This window comes from Podarcis bocagei, assembly GCF_964188305.1.
Source record: "Podarcis bocagei genome assembly, chromosome: 9".
NCBI lineage: Eukaryota > Metazoa > Chordata > Lepidosauria > Squamata > Lacertidae > Podarcis > Podarcis bocagei.
Genome location: NC_138134.1, coordinates 51,014,751 through 51,039,987, shown reverse-complemented (window position 1 = coordinate 51,039,987; position 25,237 = coordinate 51,014,751). Strand labels below are relative to the sequence as shown.

Genomic DNA, 25,237 nt, shown 5'->3' with positions numbered 1-25,237 from the left:
GGGAGCCGGCGTACAGCTTCCGGGTCATGTGGCCAGCATGACTAAGCCTCTTCTGGCGAACCAGAGCAGCGCATGGAAACGCATTAACCTTCCCACCAGAGTGGTACCTATTTATCTACTTGCACTTTGATGTGCTTTTGAACTGCTAGGTTGGCAGGAGCAGGGACCGAGCAATGGGGGCTCACCCCGTCGTGGGGATTCGAACCGCCGACCTTTCGATCAGCAAGCCCTAGGCTCTGTGGTTCAGACAACAGCGCCACCCGCGTCCCATAACCCTTAGTACCCTGACACAGAAGCCAGTCCCATTGAGCTCAACGGGACTTACACCAAAGTGAGTACAGTGTGTCTAGGATTACATAGCCCTGTCCGAAGTAGGAGACTCTCAACGCGTCTCGCCCGCCTCAAACCCAGACAGCTCGCTTTAGGGCCGCTGGAGGTCGCCCTCACAAAGAGACTCCTTCCCCCCCCCTCCCGTTCACGACACGCTCCTTCCATTTACGGCAAGGCTTGCTGAGGTGGATGGGAGCTGTAGTCCCCAAGGCAAGGCCTCGTTGCTAAGCAGCGGCTTGGCCGGCGACGCTTAGGAAGCGGCGCGGTTTCTGCAGGCGTCGCATACATGTGACGTCCTTTGTAAAGCGCGCCCGGAGAGGCAAAGCAGCGCGCCCGGTTACGAACGTGGGACGGGCCTTAGGAGGGGGAAAGGCCGCCGCCGCTGCCATGAAAGAGACGCCGCTGTCCAACTGCGAGAAGCGGTTCCTGCTCCGGGCTGTTGAGGAGCGGAAGGTGCGAGGTGGCGGGACGTGGATGCTCCTACGCAGGATCGCGCGTGTTTATGTGCCGGGACTCGTGGGGAAAGCGCGCCGCTGGCGCCGTGGGCGTGGATGCCTTCCCGCGCGGGTGGGAGAGGCGGTGCCCGGTGGGAGGGAGAAGATGTTACTAGTCGTCATTAACTCGAGTGGTGAAAGAACGACTCTTGACCTCTGGCAATGGATGAAGCTGTATTTTAAGCTGATTATTATTATTATTATTATTTTATTTATACCCGCTTACAATCTGGCTGGGCTTCCCCAGCCATTCTGGGTGGCTTACAACACATAAAAAAATTGTAAAACGTTAGACATAAAAAATTTCCTAATGTAGGGTTGCCTTCAGATGCCTTCTAAAAGTCACATACAGTGGTACCTCAGGTTACATACGCTTCAGGTTACAGACTCCGCTAACCCAGAAATAGTGCTTCAGGTTAAGAACTTTGCTTCAGGATGAGAACAGAAATCGTGCTCCAGTGGCGCGGAGGCAGCAGGAGACCTCATTAGCTAAAGTGGTGCTTCAGGTTAAGAACAGTTTCAGGTTAAGTACAGACCTCCGGAACGAATTAAGTACTTAACCTGAGGTACCACTGTGGTTGTTTATCTCCTTGACATCTGAAGGCAGGGCTCCACTATTGAGAAGGCCCTCTGCCTGGTTCTCTGTAACTTGCCTTCTCACAGTGAGGGAACCGCCGGAAGGCCCTCAGAGCTGGACCTCAGTGTCTAGGCTAAATGATCGGGGTGGAAACACTCCTTCAGGTATACTGGGCCGAGGCCATTTAGGGCTTTAAAGGTCAGCACCAACACTTTGAATTGTGTTCGGAAACACACTGGGAGCTGATGCAGATCCTTCAGGACTAGTGTTATAGGGTCTTGGCCGTCACTCCCAGTCACCAGTCTAGCTGCTGTTTTCTGGATTAGTTGTAGTTTCCAAGTCACCTTCAAAGGTAGCCCCACGGAGAGCGTATCGTAGTAGTCTACACGGGAGATAACTAGAGCAGTCCGCGGGCAGGTAGGGTCTCAGCCTGCACACCTGGTGGAGCTGGTAGACAGCTGCCCTGGACACAGAATTGACCTGCACCTCCATTCACAGCTTTGAGTCCAAAATGACTCCCAGGCTGTGCACCTGGTCCTTCAGGAGCACAGTTACTCCATTCAGGATCAGGGAGCCCCCCACATACACACACCTGCTCACCCCTGTCCCACCAAAACAGTGCTTCTGCTGAATTGTTTAAGTGTACATTACCTTGGGGTGTGGAGGACCAAAGGGCAGTTTTATAAATATTATTAATACTTCTTGAAATCTTCCTTGCCAAAAGGTGGCTACTTTAGTGATAAGGACTGTTGGAATGTGTAAGGGAAATCTAAGCTGCATCCAGCAATTGTTGACCTTGTGCAACCGCTTCTGTACTTCTGTGGCTTACCTTCCCAATCCCACACTTCACATCTGTAACACTGCTGTGCTCTTACTTTGTAGCGTCTGGATGGGCGACAATGCTATGACTACAGAAACCTCCGCATTTCCTTTGGCACTGACTATGGCTGCTGTATTGTGGAGCTCGGAAAAACCAGGTATTTCAAAATAAGGGAATACAAGTATCCAGGCATAACTGAACCACCTCACTGCCACCCTTTCTGTCATGGCAGTATGCTGTGTCACTTACTTGGGGACCTACTTGTTATAGCAGGCAGGAGAAAGTTGTGTATAAAAAAGCAGGAGAAAGCCAGGTGGGAGAATCCACAGCTACTCTATTTCTTCCTTCATCTGGAACTTTAGGTATAATGGGAAGGGCCATAGTTCAGTGGTAGAGCATCAGCTTTGTATGCCGAAGGTCCCAAGTCCAATCTCCAGTATTTCTAGGTAGGACTGGGAAAGATGCTTGCCTGGAACAGCTGCTGCCACTCAGTGTAGAAAATACTGAGCTAGATGGACCAATGGTCTGTCTCGGTGTAAGGCAGTTAGCTGTGTTCCCAATGTTGATTTGTGGGTTACGACTTAGCAACACAATTGTCTCAAGGCTTGCAGTTAAGTCCAGAAACTAGAATTTTAGAATGATTCATTGTTTGCTTTCCTGTCACATGTCAATAATTAGTAAGGTGTTAATTTGTTTTCTTTCTAAAAGCTTGTCTTTTGGGGTGGCTTCTCTTTCTGCAGAGTTCTTGGGCAAGTGTCGTGTGAACTTGTCGCCCCAAAGCCAAATCGTGCAACAGAGGGCATACTTTTCTTTAATCTTGAACTCTCTCCTATGGCATCACCTGCTTTTGAGCCTGGAAGGTATGTGAGTGTTCCCCCTGCTCCTTGTAATGTCAACAAGCAAAGATAATGCAAAATAATAATAATATTGTTCTGGCTTTGCATTTGTTAGGAGCTAATGCTTTGTGTCTTTGGTTTTTTTCCATTCTAGACAATCTGAGCTGCTTATAAAACTAAATCGACTGTTAGAAAGATGTCTAAGGAACTCCAAGTGTATAGATACTGAATCTCTCTGCGTTGTTGCTGGTGAAAAGGTGTGTGATTGCATAAATTCTGACACTTTAGTTTTCTTTTTTGCATTATGTTTTTTGGATTGTGAACCTGTGATCGGGGATTTTTGTTCTTTCTCTCTCTTGTTGCAAGGTTCCTAGTACCTATTAGGTACTTATATATATATATATATATTAAATCTTAATTACTGGTATTTGCCAGGAATGTCTTGATTTTTAGTAAACCAATGGTAGGCACTGAGTTAAATGAAACTTAAACCTAAATAAGGTTATAACTGCTGATTATTTCTAGAGATAGTGTATGGTATTTGGCAAAGGTATTTTAAATGTCTGCTGAACTGTAGAAGAGACCCCAGCATTTATCTGCTAAAGTATTCAATAGCAAAATATTTATTTATTCTGTAAAAGTTTTTATATGCTATCCTGTCATAAAATATAAGGGTGGTATAGAACATTATAAAAACCTTAAAAGTTAATTAAAAGCATTGCAAAAAGTATTGCTGGAGAATAGTTAATACTGGTTTGCTATTAATATTGGTTGGCTTTCTTTCTCCTGCAGCAGTAATGGGGAACATGTGAACCTCCCATCATCCCTGACCCTTGGGCCATGCTGGCAGAGTTTGATGGGAGTTGGAATCCAACATCTAGAGGGCCACAGGTTCCCGATTTCTGCTCTACAGTGACATACACTTATATTTTTAGATACTTTGCAGTGTGTGTGATCACTGATGAGAATGCCACATTCAATATTCCTGCAGAGATCTTGCCTTCCCATCTTTTTAATAGCCTCTTGGAAACCAGCAGAGCCTAGACGTGTGTCCTTATATTCACATGAGTTTTGATTCTTTATTCAAATATGTTTTCTCTAGTTTTTAATGAGATTTCTAAGGAGGCACAAGGCAAATGTATGAACAAAATATGACAGCAGGACTTTTAGGGTTATATTTGTTGAACATTAAAAAACTGAGAAGCAAAGTGAAATGCCATGCTTGTGTTTTTTTTTTCTATTCTGAGGTCTGGCAAATTCGTGTCGACCTCCATTTGTTGAATCATAATGGAAACATTATTGATGCTGCAAGCATAGCAGCAATAGTGGCATTATGCCACTTCCGGAGGCCAGATGTATCTGTGCAAGGAGAAGAAGTAACCCTGGTAAGTTGCTTCAGTCTTGCATTCTTGACTTTCCCTTTAAGTAGAATCCTGATGGTCCATCAGTGTGAGTTACCTTTACAAAGCAAAGCAACATACTTGGGACTTCATAAGCAAGAGGACATAGTACTCAAAATCAGTTAGCACAGATTGAGTACAACCTTGTACTGATAAGAACCTAAGAAACGCCTTGTTCAGTCAGATCAGAGTCCAATGTTCTTTGCAATAATTCCTGCAGGCACTAGGTGGTCTACTAATAATTGGTTTGTGGGCTGCTATCCCACTTACATATTGTCTGATTTTGGATTTGTGATAGCTGTATATTAAATACGAAATTATACATAAAACATTGGGGGATAAGAGCAGGAACCATCTATTGATTTGCTTAGCTACAAAGAGTTGATCAGGTTCAGTTGAAACTCCTCTCTAAAGCAAGTGGGGAGCTTTTAGAGGATGGGCAAGATATTCAAATATAATAAAAATATAAATCATTTAACAGTATAGCTATAAAACTATGTTCTTCTCAACTCTGAGGGCTGGAAATTTCTCTTCTTACAGTATTGAAAGCCGTGTAACCACTCAGTTTTATTCTGTAACTAGTCAGTAAGAATTCTCAGTTATGTATTTTTTGCTAAGTAAAGTATTCCTTTGTATTGGATTATTTAGTATACCCCCGAGGAGCGGGATCCTGTCCCTCTGAGTATCCACCACATGCCTATCTGTGTAAGCTTTGCTTTCTTCCAGCAAGGGTAAGTTAATCTTGTTCCATGAGCTGAAAGCAACTTGCCAGCATTTCTAGAATTCAGGCTCATAACACCAAAGAGGAACCATCGGGTGGGTTCTTGAAAGTGAGATAGTGTGCCGTCTTAATCTGAAAAATCAGTTAGTTATTGCAGTGTAATATGACTGATTTTAACGAGTGTTTTATCAGCATAGGTTTTAATTCACAAACACATCTTAAACATATACCTAACATCTTGCACATTGTATTGTTTAAATTTTCATTGATCTTCTCTTTTGGGATTAAACACTTACTGATAGTTTGTAAAATGATTGCAGGACCTACTTGTTAGTAGATCCCAGTGAACAGGAGGAACGTGTAATGGATGGTCTTCTTGTGATTGCTATGAATAAGCACCGTGAGATTTGTACAATTCAGTCCAGTGGTGGAATTATGCTGCTAAAAGATCAGGTAATATGGAAGTTTCTGAAGTTTGAGTATTAAGCTGTGGATCACACGTTATGCAGATAATTACTGTATTTTTCGCCCCATAAGACGCACCGGCCCATAAGACGCACCTAGTTTTTTTGGGGGGAAATAAAGGGGGAAAAATTTTATTTCCCCCCCAGGTGCGCTGCGCTAATCCCGAAGCTTGGGGCGTGTGGAGCTCAGCACGCCCCAAGCTTCTGGGTGCCGGCAAGGTCTCCGCTAGCCTTGGGAGAGCCGCGCGGCTCTCCCAGGGCTAGCGGAGCACTGCACTAAGCCCGAAGCTTGGGGTGTGCGGAGCTCAGCACGCCCCAAGCTTCTGGGTTCCGGCAAGGTCTCCGCTAGCCCTGGGAGAGCCGCGCGGCTCTCCCAGGGCTAGCGGAGCACTGCGCTAATCCCGAAGCTTGGGGCGTGCGGAGCTCAGCGCGCCCCAAGCTTCTGGGTGCAGGCAAGCTCTCCGCTAGCCCTGGGAGAGCTGGGTCTCCCACAGCTAGCGGATAGCTTCCTGAAGCCTGGAGAGCGAAAGGGGTCGGTGCGCACCAACCCCTCTCGCTCTCCAGGCTTCAGCGAAAGCCTGCATTCGCCCCATAAGACGCACACACATTTCCCCTTCATTTTTGGAGGGGAAAAGTGCGTCTTATAGGGCGAAAAATACGGTAATGTTTCACCATTGAGTAATCCATCTTCACATAAGGTCTTGATTGCATTTTGAACTGGATAGGTACTTTTAATATTATTCTGCAGAGCATGTCTGAGACAGAGTGAGAAGGAAAAGCTTGCACATTTAGGTGCCTACATGGAGATAGAAAGTTTCAATAGGCTTAGCTTGCTAATCGTCAATTGACTATTTGAATGTAGAGACACTTCCCTGTACTGCAAATATTAAAAAGTATACAAATGAGACATTTAAACCAGGCTTGCAAAGCTTTTGCATAAAAAAACTCTTTTAACCTAAGAATGGCTTGACCTCTTCAAGGACAAATAATTGCTTAGACCTAAACTTGCAATTCTAACAAAGTATCACCTAATTTGAATATTGCTAAAATCATACTTTTTGCTAAAGTTCAATGGAAACTATCCCATGATGCAGTCTTCCAATATTTATTTGCTACATGACTTAGTACAGTACTATTAGCTCAAAATATTGGTTGTTTCTGCTGCCCTTTTTTCTTCTTACTTGAAATAGAAGAGAGAAACCTGTAACTTCATAGAGTGAATACTGCTGTTTATCCTTAGTATGTAAACAGACAGCCTTTTAAGTCCTTTAATTAAGCTTCATTTAATCCATTTTAAAGGCTTGGTATTACTCAAAAGCCCAGTAATTCCCAGAAGTCTTGGCAGGGGGGTAGATATCTCTGAACCATGGTTTAAGGGCATGCTATCCTCAGTCTGCTCCCTTGCTATGAATTGACTATCCAGTGTCTGAAGCATAGTCATTATTGCATCTTTCCTTGACCCGGATCTAAGAACTTGACCATACCTCATATGGAGTGAACACATGCTGTGACAAAACCTTTTAGCTTATATTTGCTTATGTCATGATATTGATCTATTTACCACAGGTTCTGAGATGCAGCAAAATAACCGGTGTTAAAGTAGCAGAAATTACAGAACTAATTCAAAAAGCCTTGGAGAATGATCAAAAAGTTAGGTTAGTATGTCACAGGTACTCACTTGCATCACCAATTTGTTCCATTTTAAATTTTCTCAATCAGTCTTTGTATAAAATCTGCCTGATAGGTTTCCTGTATCAGAATAGTTGAATTGGACCATTAGTATTTACTCAGGCCATTAGAAATAGGGAAGAAATAGATTAGGGCTGTCAAGGATATTTCATTTGGCCACCAGAATAAGGGTAGGAGCCAGATGATAAGCATATATTACACCACTTATACATCAGTTACCCTGGCTACCAATTTGTTTCTGAACTCAACTTAAAATGTTATTGATCTCAAAGGTTAGGCCACATAGGAACCTGCCTGAACCCTGAGATTGTCAGTGCTGTCCCAGCTGTCTGACCAATTCAGCCTTTTCTATCATAGTACTGCCAAGCCCCTCCTCTTCCAGTCTATAAATAAGCTCTGAAAACATTTTATTCAGATAAGTCATATTATTCCCTCCCCACCCTACTACTCTTCTTGTGCTGATGTACTTTTGTTTTCTTGTTTGGCTGTTTTAATTGTTCTGTAACTTTGTGAGTCACTTTGATGGGAAATTTTTTTGAAAGCAGGATATAAATTGAAACAGAAGCTATATTGCTTATTTATATTTGTTTTGTAGAACATTTCAACATTATGAATTTTTATGTCAATTTGGATGTCTAAAGGAACTTTTTTGTTTGTTTTAACAGGAAAGAAGGAGGGAAATTTGGATTTGCAGAATCTATTCCCAGCCAGAAAATAACAGTTTTTAAGATAGATCAAGCCCCAATTGATACTAATGATGTACAAGAGCAAGCTGAAGAAATAATCTCAAAAGCATTTCCACCTTCCGAAGTGTATCCTTTTTATTGCCTCACATCAGTGTGTTAGGTGATTGTTGTTAAGTGCTAGAGCTATTCTTTTACAATTGAATACATTTTCACAATTCTAGTTTCAATGGCAATGCCTACACAATTTTTTATAAAAGAGTGTCCAAGAACCGCATGAAGATTCACCACAGCAGGAAAGAGCATATAGCAGTCAGGGTTGTGGTTATCCCACCAAGGGAAAAGTTAACTAGATGTTGAAAAAAATCGCAAATGTCCTAAGAAGGAACCCTAGCAAAATGTTGAGGAAAAACGGTATCTGAAGCTTGTGCATCATATTGCTAACAACACACTGTGCTAAAGGCTATTGTGCAAAAAGGTATCAGAGTAGGTATCACTGTTCTGTGATCCTAAGTAGCCCTGTTTAGGGAAGTTTTTAATGTTTAATGCTGTATTGTGTTTTTAATATTCAGTTGGGAGCCTCCCAGAGTGGCTGGGGAAACCCAGCCAGATGGGTGGGGTATAAATAATACTTAAACTCAAGCAGATGGGTGGGGTATAATACATTATTATTATTATTATTATTATTATTATTATTATTATTATTATTATTATTATTATTTATCTATACATTTTTGTCAAAAAATTATGGAAAATTTATACCATTGCTGCATTGCATGCAAGTGTTGAGGACAGACTGAAGCCTGTTTCTCCAAAATAAAAAGCAAAATGTGGTAAAAGGTCAGGTCTATTTCTGAGTCAGAAAGCCCACCAAGTCCCTCATACTATAATGAAATCTGGATAATGTCTGCATTTTGCTTAATGAACCTAGCTTGACCAAGCCCATTTTATGGGCTTCTGGCACAGCCCAGATTGGAGAAGGACAAGAGAGTTCTTGGGGAGATTTTGAGGAATCTGAGAAGGAAGAGGAGGAAGATGAAGATGAAGTCACCCCAGATGAACCAATAACTGTAGAAGACCAGAGTATGGAAACAGGAGACACTGGTGTTCGAACCAGAAATCAGAAAGGTTGGTACCTTTAGTAGCAGTGCTTCACGAAAGATCGCGGGGTAATATCAAATGGGAAAACACAGCTTAAAAGTTGTAAATTAGTGTCTGCAGATGTTTCTGCTTTAGTGCATGCTAATTATAGGTAAGCAAGAATTCTTGGCCACAACAATAGACAGTTGAATATGCAGAGGGGACAGTTTGAATATTGTCTTGAATAAAGTCTGTTTATTGCCAACCAGGCTGGGCCCGATCCTGAGCTCATTGCCCAATGTGGGCCAGTTTCATAGCACCTGTCAGTCACATGATGTCACTGTGACATCTGATGACCCAGCTTCAAAATTGTACTCTTAAGCGCACCCACAGTATTCCCTTTCTTCTTTGCAGCCTGGCTTGAACTCGAAATGGGCTGCAAAAGGAAGATCCTTGCCAAAAGCACGGTTTGCAGGCTGATCAGCTGTGGTTGCAAGCCAGGATTAATTTGGGAGCTCAGGAGTCAAAACTAATCCCAGGAGAGTTTGCATTTGGTCCCAGATTTAAAAGGTCCTGCATATAAGTCCTGCTTTCCAAATAATTATTGAGAGGACACTTTGAGGCTCATGATGGTTCCTTTGCAGCTGTGTCTTTACACACCCACCTAGTGTCATACCCATTGCTTGGCCTGTGGGCCAAAGATTTTGTCTGTTTTCTGCACTACGTTGCTGTTGAATCAGAAGAGTTAAAGTTTTAGCAAACTGATATTTTCCAATTACAGTGGTGCCTCGCAAGATGAAATTAATCCGTTCCGCGAGTCTCTTCGTCTTGCGGTTTTTTCGTCTTGCGAAGCACGGCTATTAGCGGCTTAGCGGCTATTAACGGCTTAGTGGCTTTAAGAAAAAGGAAACAAACTCGCAAGACGTTTCATCTTGCGAAGCAAGCCCATAGGGAAATTCGTCTTGCGGAACGACTCAAAAAACGGAAAACTCTTTCATCTTGCGCATTTTTCGTCTTGCGAGGCATTCGTCTTGCGAGGTACCACTGTAGTGGGACGGGCCCTTCCCTCAACTCACAATTAGTTAGAAACATGAAAGTCTTTGAAGTGGAGTTTTAGAGTTGGAAGGAGAGCAGTTGTTTTTAGGATTGTAGTTGGGGATGATGTGGCCTGGAGGGAAAATAGTTGCAGGCTGTAAGCATTGGCAAGCTGGAGAGAAAAGTGGCAGGCTGTTAAACACATCAAGCTATGCAGAGGGACAGAGGGACATGACTGACTTCTGCTGGCATCCAAGGCTGTGGCCGTGGGAGAGGCAATAACCTTTTGGAGTGTTAATGCTTTGAACCCCTCGCATCGTATGCTCAGGTTGTATATATGTGTATATAAGTCGTATATCCTAAAGATGCTAAAGGAAACAGACCCTGGGTTCTGGAACACCTGGAATCTCATGCCACTCAGAGATTGGTGTGGCATGTAACACAATTCAGGATTAACTGTGGTGCCAACACACACATTTCAGTTGCCATCAGCCTGAAATGGCACACCCTTTCTGCACTTCTGCTACGGCGTATCGTTTATCATGTTGTTCCAGATGAAACCCATGTACCAATGAATAATTTTCTTACATTTTTAAGATGAGACAATCGTGTTGTCTGACAGTGAAGAGGAAGATGTTGTTATCCTGGAGCCAGAAATTGCACTCAGCAGGTAATCACAAGGACATTTTCCTGTTTCTATAGCTGGTTGTGTTTGACTGAGACTTACTGCTAGTATGGAAGGGGATTCAGATCAGCTTGGCTGCTTTGAACCACATGGAGCATGGTCAGGAATCCACACGTTGCTTGTGAGCAAGGCACTTAGCACTGCTCCCCACCCTGGCGGTCTTACTTCCACTAGTTTTATTGAACAGATGAGAAATTGGAGTCACTTCTGAGCAGTGTTCAAATTGCAGGAGTAAATGCCCACCCTAGTCCATAGCATATCTGTAACTCAGGTGGGATATAAAAGAGGGGTCAGTGAGGCATAAAAAAACTAATGGATTAAAAAAACCAAATAGCTCTGTATTCAGAGATGTTCCTTTAAGATGAACATGAAGAAAGGTAAGAGTTTGAGGCTGCAGTACCCCAAAGATACTGTATGTTGATGGAGTGGAAGCTTGCATGTACGACAGCAAATAGTTATGGGCAGGATTGCTGCAGACCTACTAAGTTGCTCAAATTGTTACTAAGCTGCTTCTAAGTTGTGCCTTTGAAGGAAAGAGGCCCAAAATCCACAGAATGAATAAATGTGTTCTGTATCTAGGCCACATGATCTAAACAAAATAAGTTCATTTTAACTGAAAGTTAGCTATGGATTCAAAGAGAAGTTTTTGTATCTGACTCAGGAAAAGATATTGGTGTTCTGGATGTGTCTAAGCTTTTCCACCTTGTGAAATTGTTTACTTAAAATTTTATGCTAAGGGGGAAGAAAAGGGTATATTTCTATATTTTTATGTGCTTAGCTGGAACTTGAAGTAAAAGAAATCTAAATATTGCATTATAATTGTTATCTTTTTTTTACCCATGTAATGCAAGTTAAATGTGAATTCTGAACCCAGAGAACAAGTTCATACATCTCTTATATAGTTCTAGACCCATACTCTTCCACTACAGAAATGTATTGGTCATAGCCAAAGTCCCATGAACATTGAATTGTCTACTGTGTATCAGCAGGTTTAAAACCTTAAGGCTGGGTAGTGCCCAATAGCAGTTTCTGAAACTGGGGGTGGTGGAGAGAGCATGCACATAAGGGTTCAGTACTGTGCATTTCTATATACAGTGGTGCCTCGCAAGACGAAATTAATTCGTTCCGCAAGTTTTTTCTTCTTGCGAGTTTTTCGTCTTGCAAAGCACGGTTTCCCATAGGAATGCATTGAAAATCAATCAATGCGTTCCTATGGAGACCGTCCGGGGACAGAGGGGAAGTGCCGCGCGCCTTCTCCTCTGTCCCCGGACCTGTTTTAAAGCAAGGGAAGGGGCAGCGGGGAGACTCGCTTCTCCCCGTTGCCGCCCTTTGGTTCAAAAGGGGTCCGGGGAGAGAGGGGAAGGTGCGCGCCTTCCCCTCTGTCCCCTTTTGAAGCAAGGGGCGGAGGGGAGAAGATCGCTTCTCCCCGTTGCCGCCCCTTGGTTCAAAAGGGGTCTGGGGACAGCGGGGAAGACGCGCTGCGCTTCCCCGCTATCCCCGGAGCTTGTGGGGCAAGCTTCGCTTTGCGAAGCAAGCCCATAGGGAAATGCGTCTTGCGAAGCGGCTAAGAAAACGAAAAACTCCTTCGTCTAGCGAGTTTTTCGTCTTCCGAGGCGTTCGTCTTGCGGGGTACCACTGTATGTTAAGTGATGAGTGCAGCTTATTCCCTATAAACATGCCTGTGGTAAGGAGTACACCCTTCATAGCTGTTTTCAGATACAATGGTAATCTTTTAGAGACCTGGGCTCATCCACCATTCCATTTGCCCCATTGCTTCCTTCCCCTCAGGAAAACCCACAGTTTTGTATAATTGAAAATTAATATAGTGTAGTTTGATGAAATGGACAGACTACTGGATTTTGCTGTAACTTCCCTGCTTTTCTTCCCTACAGACCTGAGTCTTCCCCAAAGCAGGACATCAATAAAAAAACAGCTGGCAAAAAGAAGAAAAAAGCTGTTTGAAGTTTTATTGTTTATATTAAACTTGCTTGCTCTGTATTCTGTAACTTAGTGTGCGCATGCAAGGAATTGTCATGGTGTGTTCACTTGCCTAAGTGCAGTATCTTTTTCAAATAAAGTTTAGGCAGAACTGGACTAGGGCTCTATTCTGTGTAGCTCTTTGCTAAAGGAAAGGTTGTGAGGATCTGACCGGTTACTTGATTTCTGCTTTCTGTTCACAGGGTAATGACAAAAGATCGTCTTTCCTCCTCTTTGACACCCAAACCTCTAGGTCAGTTTTAAAAGTGACATTTTTAGAAATACAGTGGTCCCTCGCAAGACGAAAATAATCCGTTCCGCGAGTCTCTTCGTCTAGCGGTTTTTTCGTCTTGCAAAGCAACCCTATTAGCGGCTTAGCGCTATTAGTGGTTTAGCGGCTATTAAAGGCTTAGTGGCTTAGAAAAAGGGGGGAAAGCGAAAAAAGCAAGACTTGCAAGAGATTTTCGTCTTGCGAAGCAAGCCCATAGGGAAATTCGTCTTGCGAAGCGCATCGAAAAATGGAAAACCCTTTCGTCTAGCGGGTTTTTCGTCTTGCGAGGCATTCGTCTTGCGGGGCACCACTGTAGCCCTATAAAATGGTAATGAACTTGAGAAGGTCCTATGGAGCGCTTATATTGAAAATAGGTTAAGTTAACACAAAGGCAGACAAGTCCTCTTTCAGGATTTTATTGACCAGCTTCAAGATGGTTTACACGTAGGTCTTTACATGCAATTGGTTTGCTGTGAGCACACGTGAAGCAGTATTCTATCTTACAGAAAATCCTACTTAAATATGAATATAAAAGTTAGCCACCCTTACAAATATAGAAAACCTTTCAAACCAGGGCTTAGTTTGTACAGCAGACCCACTACTTCCACCCTGTATCAATACATATCACATTTGAACAGCTACCCAAGCCTAGGACCTTTGCTAGCTGCAGTTGGGTTGCAGAGCAGTATGCAGGAGTTGAGATCACTGTTCAGCACTGCGACCTCTAGCACCAAATCCATGGCCTTTACGTCTAGGTTATAGTTTGGCATGCTCAAATAGGCAACACATTAAGTAGTTTCAATTTGTGACCTCAGAGTACAAGCCAAGACAGTTTTCAGACAGCAATAGCTGTCTATAGAGCCTTCCTGTGACAAAAATGCTATTTCTTGCCCTTGTTTTCAAGACTCCCTTTCTGTGGGTTAGAGTGAAAATCATTAATGCAGCGTTTCATAAGCTACTGTAGCAGCATGAACTTAAGTGGCACTACTGCCACCAGCAGGCACAAACGTCTAATAACCAGTCAACATTCTTAATGGCTACTCAGAACTGTAAAAAGTAGCGTCACTCTTAAATTATGTTAAGCATTAGTTGACTTTCCCAAATATACTGTTGCAACTTAATTGTATATAGGAGTCTGAATAGACTGAACCTTCCTTCGTATTAGTATTTCAAGTATGCAGACAGACTCTATTGAATTTTCTTGATTTGACATTTAGAGTCAGAATCCCTACTTACATGCTCTTATTTTTAAAAAAGGGTCAGCAGTACTTAAGTGGTTGACCTGCATGGTTTAAGTCTGTTTCAACAGAACTTTTAAAGGCGCGTCACCTAAGTATTTAGAACAAGATTGCATGTACAAAAGTTTACATTAAAACATTATAAAAGTAGAAAACTTCACAATTTTCTATGGTAATATACCAGAGTGATTGAAGTCTAAATAAAAGTTTAAAACTGTACAGTTGCTATTACAGGTAATATACACCTTTGAGATGTCAAGTTTGATTGTTACGATAAGATTAGTGTCTCTGGCGGGTCAATGAGCGATACTGCATGGTACCTGAAAAAGATAAGTTAGACAAACACTTAACTTCTGCTCTCCAGCACAGTATTTATATTCCATCAACTGTATTTGTGTAGAAAATGACAATATATTCTAATGCAGCAGCAGTCAACATGGTGCCTTCCCTGCCGATATTAAACTACAACTTCTTTAATCCCCGGCGATTGTCTGTGCTGGGTGGGGCTGTTCCGTGTTTAAGTGAACAAGATCCGAGGGCATCATGTTTGCCACCCCTGTTCTAGTGTACCCCCAACTCTTTAGACAAAAAGCAAAGGAAAGAGTCTTACTTTACAGCCTTGTATTTCTCTCGTATAGACTGTTGCGTATGCTGTGCCGCTGTCTGGTAGGTCTTGTGGAGGTCCAATATACAAGGCTTAAGACTTTCAATTGTGTATCCCGTAACTTCAGCAAGAGAGTCAGTCTGCCAAGGAAATTGTCAGATGGTTATTCAACTCTGCCTTTCAGCATTATTGCTGGAACACTGCTCCTATTTTCTTAGGCTTTGTCCTGAATCTGAAATTTGGCATTATCAAAGGAAGAGTTGGGGTTGACATGGGATGAACTGTAGGGAAAGGTTTTTTAAAAGCATAGTAGGGAAGACAGTTCTTTCTCTACTTTTGTGGATTTATCTCCATGGCACGTACAAGCAAATCTGATTACTAGATTAAATGGCAGAAGAGAGCAAAGTCTGTTGTGTTAAGAGAGCCTGAAGATGATAGTAGTCCCGTTGTTTATTGCCTAAAGAACCTAGGCATGCTATGTACGCAAGTGTCCCGGAGGAGATTATCCTTTTCAGTACCCTTAAGACCAGAATTTGCCCCGGGGTGCCTGTATGGTTGTAGACGGTGGAATGTCATTTAAATTTAATGATGAAGGAATAGCATCAATGCTAATCATGGGTCAAATACTTGAGCGTTCGGGGAGGGGGAATTTTAAAAATGGGGGCAAGGGACACAGAGGCAGGTTGTACAGAAAGTGTCATACTTAGAAGTACAGAGCAGTTAGATATTATGGCCTATGAATCCTTGTGTGCACATTTTGCAGACTTTCATTTGAACCTCCCAAGTAACAACTGTGGAATTGGATCATTGAAAGTGCCCAGCAATCGTTACAGGCCACCAAGTAACATACTAAATACCACTGATACTGTGTTCCTATGTGCCTCAAGGCGAAACACCTACTCATCTTCTCCAGTAATGTCAACTGAATGTCATACACTGCCCCATAACAGTTAAATTTCAAGGCAGTTTGAAAGAGAATACATCATAGCAAAAATAGAAACAAAGCCTCTAAAGTTTCAAGATACAAGGCTGGGAAAAATCAAGGTTTTTGCCTGGTGCTGGGAAAGAATGTAGGTAACCAGGCAAGTCTTCACAATTTTCCAGGCAGGGCCCCATAACCATGGTGGCCGCCTTCCCACTTGCCTGACCTGATGGCCAGAGGATACAGAAGAGGGCATCTGATCTCAGTGTACAGGCAGGCTGAGGTGCAGGTAGAGCCTTTGACGCTCCAATATGTGTATTAAGGCAAGTATTATACATACCCAAGTTTTTCCAGAAATAGTATAGTTTGCTGTATGAAATGCTGCGGCAGCAATTACTGATGGCAAATATTTCAGGTATGTCTCAGCATCAATTAAACTCAGTTCTCCCAAGTACTGTAGAGAGAGAAAACATGCTTAAACCTGGCCTGCTGCATTTTTGGCGTACAGAAGCTGCACTTTCAAAACAGGCAAACAAACTGCCTCTGTACATTAACAGACTAACAAGCTGTGAGTGGCATTGGCTAAACCAAGCCAGCCCCTTCCTGTCCTACACCACACAAGTACATGGAAATTGTGCCCTTCAAGTAGCACAAACGCTTCTAATAAGCACCTGGAAAATACGCCATTCAGTTGGACTCATGCTATGCCCTCTAGCCACATTAGCTGGAGAAAGTTTTACCCCCCTGCCAACGATGGTTAAGAGTTGGGATGGTTCAATCGGTACAGCATAAGACTCTTAATCACAGGGTTGATTCCTGCCTTGTAGGGGATTGGACTAGATGACCCTCGTGGTCCCATCTATGGTTCTAACACATGCCTCAAACAAAGCTCTTCCTTAAGAGAAGGCACCTGGTTCCCACAGGATCTGAAGGAAAACCCAAAACCTTATGTGCAGAACCAACACTTACCGTTGCCAGGCTTTCCACTTGGGAGCTAGCTGGCTGATGCAAGAAGTATTGAGAAAGGAACTGGTTTATAGTAGGCGCTGCCAGATCAAATGAAAGGACTTTCAGAACTAAGTGCTCCATCCTGAGGACTTGTTTCTTTGTGTAAGTGTCATCTGTGATATATACAAATTCTGCTACTTCAGGAGGGTAGATTTCTTCAAACTTTCTAGGGTAGAAAGGAAAGCACTGCTGTAAGCATCCAGCTGCATTTGTCTCCATCCCTTGTACCATTTCATCCCAAAGTATGCATTAGGATAAGCAATGTATCCAGTAAAGATGCTGTTTGTTTTTATCCTACTTTGTATACTCTGCCCTCCAAGCACTTTGCTGCAACCAGCTTGGGAACTCTCATAAGTAGAGAAGGTCCCTGGTTTATATGGTGTATGCATCAGGCAATGGTGTAGAACACCAACAAGTTGCAATAGCATCTTAAAAAGATTTGTAGAGAGGACAGAGGTTTGACAGAACTATTTAGAAGTTGCTGAAAAACTTTGGACATTGGGATGCAGAAAGGGGAAGTATGGGGGAGTCCGAGGAACAAGGTTTATGAAAAAAAGGATACGAAACTATACATGTTTGTATGTCTTTTTATATGTTTGTATTGTTTTAAAAAACTTTTTGTAAAACTAATAAAAATCTTTAAAAAAAAAAAAGATTTGTAGACCCAAATGTTTATAGCTCAAGATTTGTATTCAAAGAGCAATGCACTGGATTCGTCTTTTTAAGCACAGACTGCACTCCCTCTGAAAGAGGAGGCATGCAGTTTGGAGTGCTCATTGACCAGACTTTGTCACTCAATGCTCAGGTGGCCTCAATGGCTAGGCGCACTTTTACCACCTTCAGTTGGTAACACAGCTAATGCCATTCCCAGACTGAGACAGCTTTGCTGCTTGGCATGCTAACCTCAGGTCTGAAATACTGCAATTGACTATGTTAGGTTTCCCTTGGGCTTAACTCAGAAGCAGCAACTGGTACAGAATGCAGCAAGCAGCTAGGTTGTTGACTGAGGTACAATAAGCCCAGAACTTACCCGGGGGTTACAATCTGGGGATTATACCTAAAGCCAAAATTGTGGATAGTCAGAACACATTGGGTTCAGTGGCAGGTGAGATTGGCAGTCATTTTTATCAGAACCCCCTCCCTTTTATTTGCCATGCACGTAAAGCTGAATGCACAGAAGTTAAATATATGTATGCTGCAGGCTTACTGTATTCCACCAACACCATATAACACCTCTCCTAAGCGAGCTGCACAGGCTGCCAATATTCTACCAGAAACAGTTCAAGGTATTGCTTTTAGCATTTAAAGTCCAAAGCAACTTGAGACCAGGTAACCAAAGGGAACAACCCTCCCCATATACCCATGCCTGGCAACTGTACCACTCAGATGGGCAGCAAGAATACCGTGCCACTCCAGCTGAAATTAGACAGACACCCAGAATCATGTTTAGATGTCTATAGACTTTCCCAGAGGTGTGACAAAATGATTTATGGAACAGTAATTCTAGCAATAGCTTTTACAATTTGTATTTTATTCTTTTCTTGTACACTGCTTTAATGGCCTCAGGCTGTGAAAGAATTTACACATTTGTAAAACAATAAGCACATTTCAGCAGTACTTTGCCCAGATATATATTTCCGATATGGGTGTCAGCACTGTACCTGGGAAGTGTTGAATGATTTTACCTGTCTCTGGATTCCCAGAATTGGGAGATATTGGTTTTTATGAGACAAAACATAATATTCCAAAGTAAAACAAATATAGAATACAATGGATATTAAGTTTACTTACGATGCCAACAGCATGGCAGCAGTTCCCAGAAGTTGAAGTTTCCCTCTTAGCACTGACATTGAGGACAGAAACCTGTCAATGTAGTTTACCGCCAAGTGCAAAGTTTCATTTTGGAGCTTGTACTCTTCACCAACCTCCACTAGCCAGTCCACAAGAATAGCCCGCATATTGTTTGTGATGTCTGGCTGCTTCTTCATGTAACCTGCTTTGGGCTTGCATTTCACCTATAAAGAGGTCATTGTTAATTACTTCCTGCCACTTTTTGATGGGCTTTGGGCTGCTATGCAATTTGATTTTCTGCTGGGAGATTGCAGGCACGCTTTACAACTCTGGGTTGGGGGAGTCATCAGGTCACCACTGTTTTGCCCCAGTTTAAGATTTTGAAAAACAGGGAACCTATATTTTAAAGTCACTTGCTCACAATTGATGGGGAGCCATCTGTGTGAGCAGATAACAAACTGAAAAAGGACAGTTATCCTGTTTGGATGCATTGGTTCAGAGCTCCTTTCGATATTAAAAAAGTGGTCAGGCCTATTTGCTATTAGATCCAAGTTTCCAAGAAATATGCTACCCAAGTAGCCTGGAGAGTCAACACATTGTGTTGTAAATCAAACTGAAACAAATATGCCTCATATCTGAATTAGCACTTCTACTTGTGCTCACAACTGATCTAGTTCCTTGCCAAGTTCATGCCAGCATGGTTTTATGACTGCAAGCCTCAATTTTTCCTTTCTACAATCAAGAGAGCTAACCAAAAGAGATAAATGTTAACACTCACAATAGTAGCTATCCATTCTCCACTTAACTGGCCCCCATCACCCACCAGCTTTTTATACAGCATCTAAGTCAATTGTCTGCAATTGCTATCACACCAGACAAGTGGCAAATTGCAAAGATAGATGCAATATTCACTTAGAATAGATTAAAGGAGTGGTGACAGGGCATACAAGCCAGAATTGTATTACATAGGGGGACTTGACATTCTTTAACCTAGTATGCATTTTACAAGGGAACCCAGCAGAATTGCGACAGCCAAACCCTTCATATGAACATCCCAAGATAATCATCTCTGTGCAGTTAGAAGGGACCCAAACTCAATTAGGTAGAATTCCTCCCTCCAAAAATAAAATGTCTAAGCTGTATTCTCACCTCCATTTCCCTAAGATACTTATAGATATCTTCAATGTAGTCTGGTACATGGTTAACATTAATTCTCTGCTCCGTTTCTTGGACTATTGACATATCCATAATACTTGGAGATCCTAAAATGCAAAATATAGGGCAATGTAAAACAATTTTCATTCTTATGAAGCAACAATTTAAGGTCAACAGTGAATGCTATAAAGCAGGCACATCCAACTCCCAAGAGACTGCGATCTACTCCCACCATAAAAAAAAAACTGGCAGTGATCTACCCATTGGATTGATCCTTTTGGGGAGGATTGATCAGTTGTTGAGCTTCTTTTGGGGGGGGGGCCGATCGATCAGGATCACGCGATTGACCAGGGACCCCCTGTGATCGACCAGGAGATTGCGAGCGGCCAGTTGGACACGCCTGCTATAAAGCAACTGAAGGTTTAGTTCTTTCAAGTCCAGAGTAGTCCTTGCTTGTGTGCCGTTGTTTTATGATTTAATAAATTAACTTGCGAACAGTTCAGAATAACTGTTTCCTTTTTTTAAAAAAAAAACAGCGGGGACAGCTGGGTCAGCACGGCATGAGACTTTTCATCTCAGGGTTGTGGGTTTGAGCCCCACATTAGGCAAGATTCCTGAATTGTAGGGGTTGGACTAGATGACCTTTGTGGCCCCTTCCAAGTCTATGATTCTATGCCCTTAGTAGCAAATATAACCATGTCCACTACTCCTTTACTCTGGAAGACTAATCTGTGTTGGGACACCTGGAATGCACCCCCATATGACTAAAAACCAGGATTTCTTTAAACTTTGGGCTATTCTTACCCTCACCGAAGCTCAGATCCATTGGGTTATCTATAGGTGTCAGAGGTTTCCTGATTCCCATTGAAGCGACTGCCGTCTTCAAGCCTAGGGCCTCTTCACTTGAAGACATCCTTCTCGACATCATACGTTTTTTCTGCCTGGTGACATCAGGCTCATCCATATGGATGGTAAAAGCGGGCTGCTTATTCCCCATTTTGCCCAGGGGAACATCGAGGCAGTTTTCATCATTGGTACTCCATGGAATTTGGCTGAGGGAAGCCTGTAACACGAAGTTCACTGTTAGCAATCACGCACCCAATACCTGACAATGGCCTTTGAAAACTTTTCCACTGATAGAACTCAATTTTCTTTTCTTTTTGAAATAAAACCCTGAGCAGTGTAGCAGTTCAAGGATGAGAGACTGGGATCCCCAGGTTCAACAGGAAGGCAGAAAACAGTGCAGTCACTATTTCCCATACTCACAGGAGAGAAGCGAAGGTTGAGTACCCTGACCTCCTTGGGGAAAGCGTGGGATATACCTGTAGCGTGAACCAAGATGCCCTGCGGGAGTGTCCCCATGATGAGAGGCCACGTTGCGGCTGCATATCGCGTCCGCCTCGGAACGAAGCGGGAGGCGATGCTCGTATGCATCGTGCACCGAAACCATCGGCGAGGGCAGGGCGGCCAGAGGCGCGCCGCCCAAATTGGCGCCCTCCCTCCGGGCGCCCTTTCTGGGACCCGCCCGCGGGGAGTGCCCCCTGCAGCTCTCCCGCCACTGAGCCCCGAAAGGAAGCTGCTCTCGCTTGCACGAGCAGCAGCAGCAGCAGCAAGGTGGGCGCCCAGAGGTTGGGGTGGGGGACATCCCACCTCTCTCCTCCCCCCCTACCCCGAATGCAAGGAGCATCTCCGCCGCCTCCTTCTCTTTTCTGCCCCGAGCTCTAAGATGGCGGATGCGGGGTCTGGGGCAGCTCCGACCGGCCCAGGGACGCGGGAAACGGCTCCCCTTCCCCTCCGGCCCTTTACCTGCGGCTGGGCGAGGGGCTCCCGGTTGGGCCGCAGCAGCCCCAGAGCGACCCGCGTCCCCAGCGCAGCGCCCGCCAGCCGAGGGTCGCCCTTGACTCCCGGAGGCACGTTCTCCTGGTTCTCCCGAGCCAGGGAGGCGGCGGCGGCGGCGGCTCCCGTCAGCATGGCGATAAGCGCGGCGGTGGCGGCGACGACTGCAGAACCGGGGAGCCTCGAGCCGAGCTGCTCTGAACGGACGCTCGCTCGGCGGCTTCGCTCTCGTTCTCTTTCGGGCCCGCTCCGCTTTCGCCGTTCAAGTAGCCCGCGACGATTGAATCCGCCAATGGCGAAGCGGCTGCTCTCGACGTCACGTCGCGGCACGGAAGCTGGCGAGGGTCAAACAGCCGCAAGACGCGCTGGGAGGCGGGGCTTGGAAGCTCCGCCCGCCGCCCGCGGAGATGCTGTTGCTGTTGCTGATCGACGGGACGCTCAGGGGGCGAATAAGGACACTTTCGAGCTTTAGGTTTAATTCGTACGCAGAGGATTCTGCGAAGGGTCACATCTCTCTCAACGTCCCTGATTTTAAATGTCCTCGCGTAATATCCCTGCCTGGAAACTTGGGAGGGCAGGAACAGCACGAAACGCCTCGGCACAAGACACACGGCCATATTTATTTATTGTCTATTTATTCATGCTTAATCAAGAACTTGTGGTTGAGATTGCTTTTCCGCATCGCAGTACCTTTAGACTGAGATCACAGACCGTGCCTGCAGCTTACGCGGAGTTAAGTTCCACCGGTCGCAGCTAAAACCAAATTCGTGCAAAATAAATCTTTTCTTTTCTTTCTACCACTTGGAGGAAGACTCTCTTTTGGAGCCTCTCTCAAATAACAAACATTTGCACACCTCATTCTCATATTTGTCATGTTTAAGATTGATAAGACCCAACATGGTTTCCCTAGATTAAAATTTTGAAGCAAGCTTGTAATTTAAAAACTATGTGCACCTAAGAACATAGTCTGTGGATGCTGAAGCCAATGTAAACACAAACCCTTCAAATATTTCTAAACCTTTGAGTACATCTCTTATTCATTTATAGAGAAACTAAGATCTCTAATGCGTGGGCTCTCATGCTGGGTTATTATTATATCTACTGCCTTCTGAGCACCATTAAGTTTACGGTTTCATGTTCTGGCTTTAGGTTATAGTTTAACAACACAAATTTGATGTGCTCAGTCTCCCTAAGGGTTCACACCCTGATTTTGTTGAAGGATCCCTGAGGTGGCCGCTGTGCCCTGGGTTTCAGGTGGTGGGCCTAAGCCACCCACAAAAAGTTACAACGGTCTCACAGTTTGGACTTGGAAAGACCATTTTGCCCCTTTAAATTTTTTTCCCCCCAGTTGGAGATGACAAACTGGAGGGGCGTATCAGAATCCTCTCCGGGGCAAAAAGGCTTCACGGAAGCTTTGTTGCCAGGAGGAGTCCAGCTAGGGTGTTTAGAAGAGTGAGCTCCCATTTCCCTTTAATACTGAGGGGGGGGTGCTCGATAACAAGCTACACAAGGAGATACATAAGCGAGATACAAGAGAGGGACAAACAGGGAGGGGAAGAGAAAAGAATATCCTATCAGTTTTATTCAGTCAAACACTCAAGTGCCCCTCTCGGCCCTTTCTGGGCAAAACTCCAATGGATCAGACCGGAGAAGGCTAGTAGAAATCCAAAGGCAATCCCTGCCTACAACTAAAACCACAGGCAACTAGCCTGGAAACCACGGGTCTCTTAACCCGGAAAAACCATGGATCCGGAATCCACTCAGCGCTGCTCACAAAACTAATCCTAGTGCGGGGCCCTGTCTTCTTCCCGAACCTCCTGCTCTACTATCCATGACAGCCTCCTGCCTGATCTTAGAACTATGTTCAGAATTCCCTACTGGACGCATGCACAGTGCAATGCAGGATTGGGGTCCGAGAAGACAAAGGTTTGAAAGGAAGCAAATGACCTTGCGTTCTCACGTACACAAGTCATCCCCAACAAGGGTCATCATGCCAGAGGTGCAGTTTCATTTGTTTTTAGGGTTTATTTTTTTAGGGACAGGAGAGAGATTTTCCACAACCCTTCTGGCCACGCTCCAAGAGAAGGTGTCGAGGAGAGAAAAAAAGAGATTTTCCACGATCCCTTTGGCCACGCTCCGAGTAAGGGAATCGGGAGAGAGAGAAAAGGACTTCCACGACCCTTCTGGCCATGCTCCAAGAGAAGGCGTCGAGGAGAGAAAAAAAGAAAAGTTCAGCTGTTGTGGAGATGTTATCCTTCCACCCTCCTCCCAATGTACTAATTTCAAACCATACTCAGGTCCTCGAATGTCCCTCGTGGATCCCGGGATCCTTTTCTTTGGCTGGCTTGACCTTGCCTTTGCTCCCCTGGTTGAGCTTTCTGGTGACGATTGATTACCGCCCACAAAGAGGAGGCAGGGAGAGGAAAAAAGATCCCTGGGCTAAGGTTGCCCAGTGGTACCCGATCCCCTCTATCTCCCCCCTCACCTTCACAGGAGAACCAAGAGTCCCTGAGCATGGTCGCCAAACTGTTAACGGAGGAATCCAAGGGCTCCCTTGGGCAAAAAAACAAAGACACCAACCAGGACAATTTGGAGCAAAACAGCAGCCTGTAGGCTTGGCTTTTATTGTAAACTGTCGCAACAGGACTCCCACCAACAACAAGATGAAGCAAAATGAAAGCCCCGAACAAAAAAAGGCCCCAACTTTTATTAGTTACTAATCCCCCAAACTACACCCCTAAGGCTACATCACAAAAAGGAGGGGTTGAGGGAGGAGATGTGGAGGTAACCTGAGTATCTTGTCACCTTGCTGGTTCCTCCTTTCCCCCCTCCCCATGAGTACTTTCCAGGCGACAAATGGAGTTTGCAGTTTCCTGCCCCCAGAGGGAAGAGCTGATTATTGTCTTTTGTTCCAGTCCGTGCTGAATCCACTCCCATATGCAAGTTCTTTGTGACCTTGTTGGTCTTCTGTCTAGGGCCATCAGGGTTGGAATAGCAACTGGGAAGGGCTCCTGTGTATGTGCTGGTATGCTCAAGGGATTATGGCTGCCCTGTATCCCACCTTCCCCATTTTGTAGTCCTTCCTTCATGGAGTAAAATAAAAGTGGAACGGTGCTGATCTGATGTATGGTTGATTTTCTATGAATTTATAACAGAAGCGTAGCGTATTTAGTGTGTTTGAGTGTGAGAGTGTGTGTGTGTGTTTGTCAAGTTTGTACAAACTGAATGATGGGGGGGGGGGTTCCTGCAACAAAAGTACAGAAGGCTGTTAACATACTGTATGCAGTGTGAATGCTTTACTTTTCCCTTTCTCTGCAGATACATATGCAACTTTCCTCAGAAACAATTTTTCCCCTGGTTATTTTGCTGGAATGAAAATCAGGTGTTTTACAAAATGTGTGTGTTGCCTGCCCAGCCCTAAGGTACCTCAAAGTTACCATTTCCCATTCCACCCTCCCCAACTACCACCCCTAGATATGGAATGTTTCTCAGAGGCTCCTCCTTAATCCAATCCATGCATTTAATTTCCTCAAGTTCAAAATCACCATTTTCAAATTTTGTTCAGCAACCAAGCTACTGAGTAAGCATTTTTGAAGCTATTACTTGATTTATCTTCCTTTG

The 25,237-nt window shown here is 44.1% G+C and overlaps 2 protein-coding genes across 4 annotated transcripts; one reads left to right on the top strand and one right to left on the bottom strand.

Moving 5' to 3' along the window:
• The first annotated feature begins 527 nt into the window (after nt 1–527).
• Nucleotides 528–12,908, top strand: EXOSC9 (exosome component 9). 2 transcript variants are annotated; one of them, XM_081208146.1, is made up of 12 exons: nt 528–783; nt 2,284–2,378; nt 2,962–3,081; nt 3,212–3,314; nt 4,305–4,442; nt 5,106–5,188; nt 5,499–5,631; nt 7,209–7,297; nt 7,997–8,143; nt 8,946–9,142; nt 10,727–10,799; nt 12,707–12,908. In XM_081208146.1, exons 1-12 carry the CDS (start codon nt 718–720, stop codon nt 12,774–12,776), a joined length of 1,314 nt encoding a protein of 437 aa, XP_081064272.1. In that variant the 5' UTR covers nt 528–717; the 3' UTR covers nt 12,777–12,908. The 2 variants fall into 2 exon arrangements, 1 of the variants encoding a protein (XP_081064272.1); XR_014011580.1 differs by having other exon boundaries at nt 529–783; nt 8,946–9,183; nt 12,707–12,812.
• A 554-nt stretch (nt 12,909–13,462) lies between these two features.
• On the bottom strand, nt 13,463–21,932 carry CCNA2 (cyclin A2). Of its 2 annotated transcripts, none has more exons than XM_081208259.1 (8): nt 21,587–21,932; nt 20,591–20,843; nt 19,775–19,887; nt 18,626–18,849; nt 16,796–17,000; nt 16,167–16,280; nt 14,911–15,044; nt 13,463–14,620 (listed from the first exon to the last, which is right to left on the bottom strand). In XM_081208259.1, the coding sequence occupies exons 1-8, from the start codon at nt 21,749–21,751 to the stop codon at nt 14,569–14,571; spliced, it is 1,260 nt and encodes a 419-aa protein (XP_081064385.1). In that variant the 5' UTR covers nt 21,752–21,932; the 3' UTR covers nt 13,463–14,568. The 2 variants fall into 2 exon arrangements, with proteins under 2 accessions (XP_081064385.1, XP_081064384.1); XM_081208258.1 differs by having other exon boundaries at nt 20,585–20,843; nt 21,587–21,929.
• Nucleotides 21,933–25,237: the final 3,305 nt, after the last annotated feature.

Bases quoted from the DNA above. Each gene is read 5' to 3' on its own strand.
- CCNA2 (XM_081208258.1), bottom strand. From the start codon at position 21,751: ATGCTGACGGGAGCCGCCGCCGCCGCCGCCTCCCTGGCTCGGGAGAAC. The intron at 19,888-20,584 runs GTAAGAATAGCC...TTTGCATTTTAG, and splicing joins GGATCTGAGCTTCGGTGAGG to GATCTCCAAGTATTATGGAT. The intron at 18,850-19,774 runs GTGAGAATACAG...ACCTCTTTATAG, and splicing joins AGTATCTTAGGGAAATGGAG to GTGAAATGCAAGCCCAAAGC.
- EXOSC9 (XM_081208146.1), top strand. From the start codon at position 718: ATGAAAGAGACGCCGCTGTCCAACTGCGAGAAGCGGTTCCTGCTCCGG. The intron at 3,082-3,211 runs GTATGTGAGTGT...TTTCCATTCTAG, and splicing joins CCTGCTTTTGAGCCTGGAAG to ACAATCTGAGCTGCTTATAA. The intron at 10,800-12,706 runs GTAATCACAAGG...TCTTCCCTACAG, and splicing joins CCAGAAATTGCACTCAGCAG to ACCTGAGTCTTCCCCAAAGC.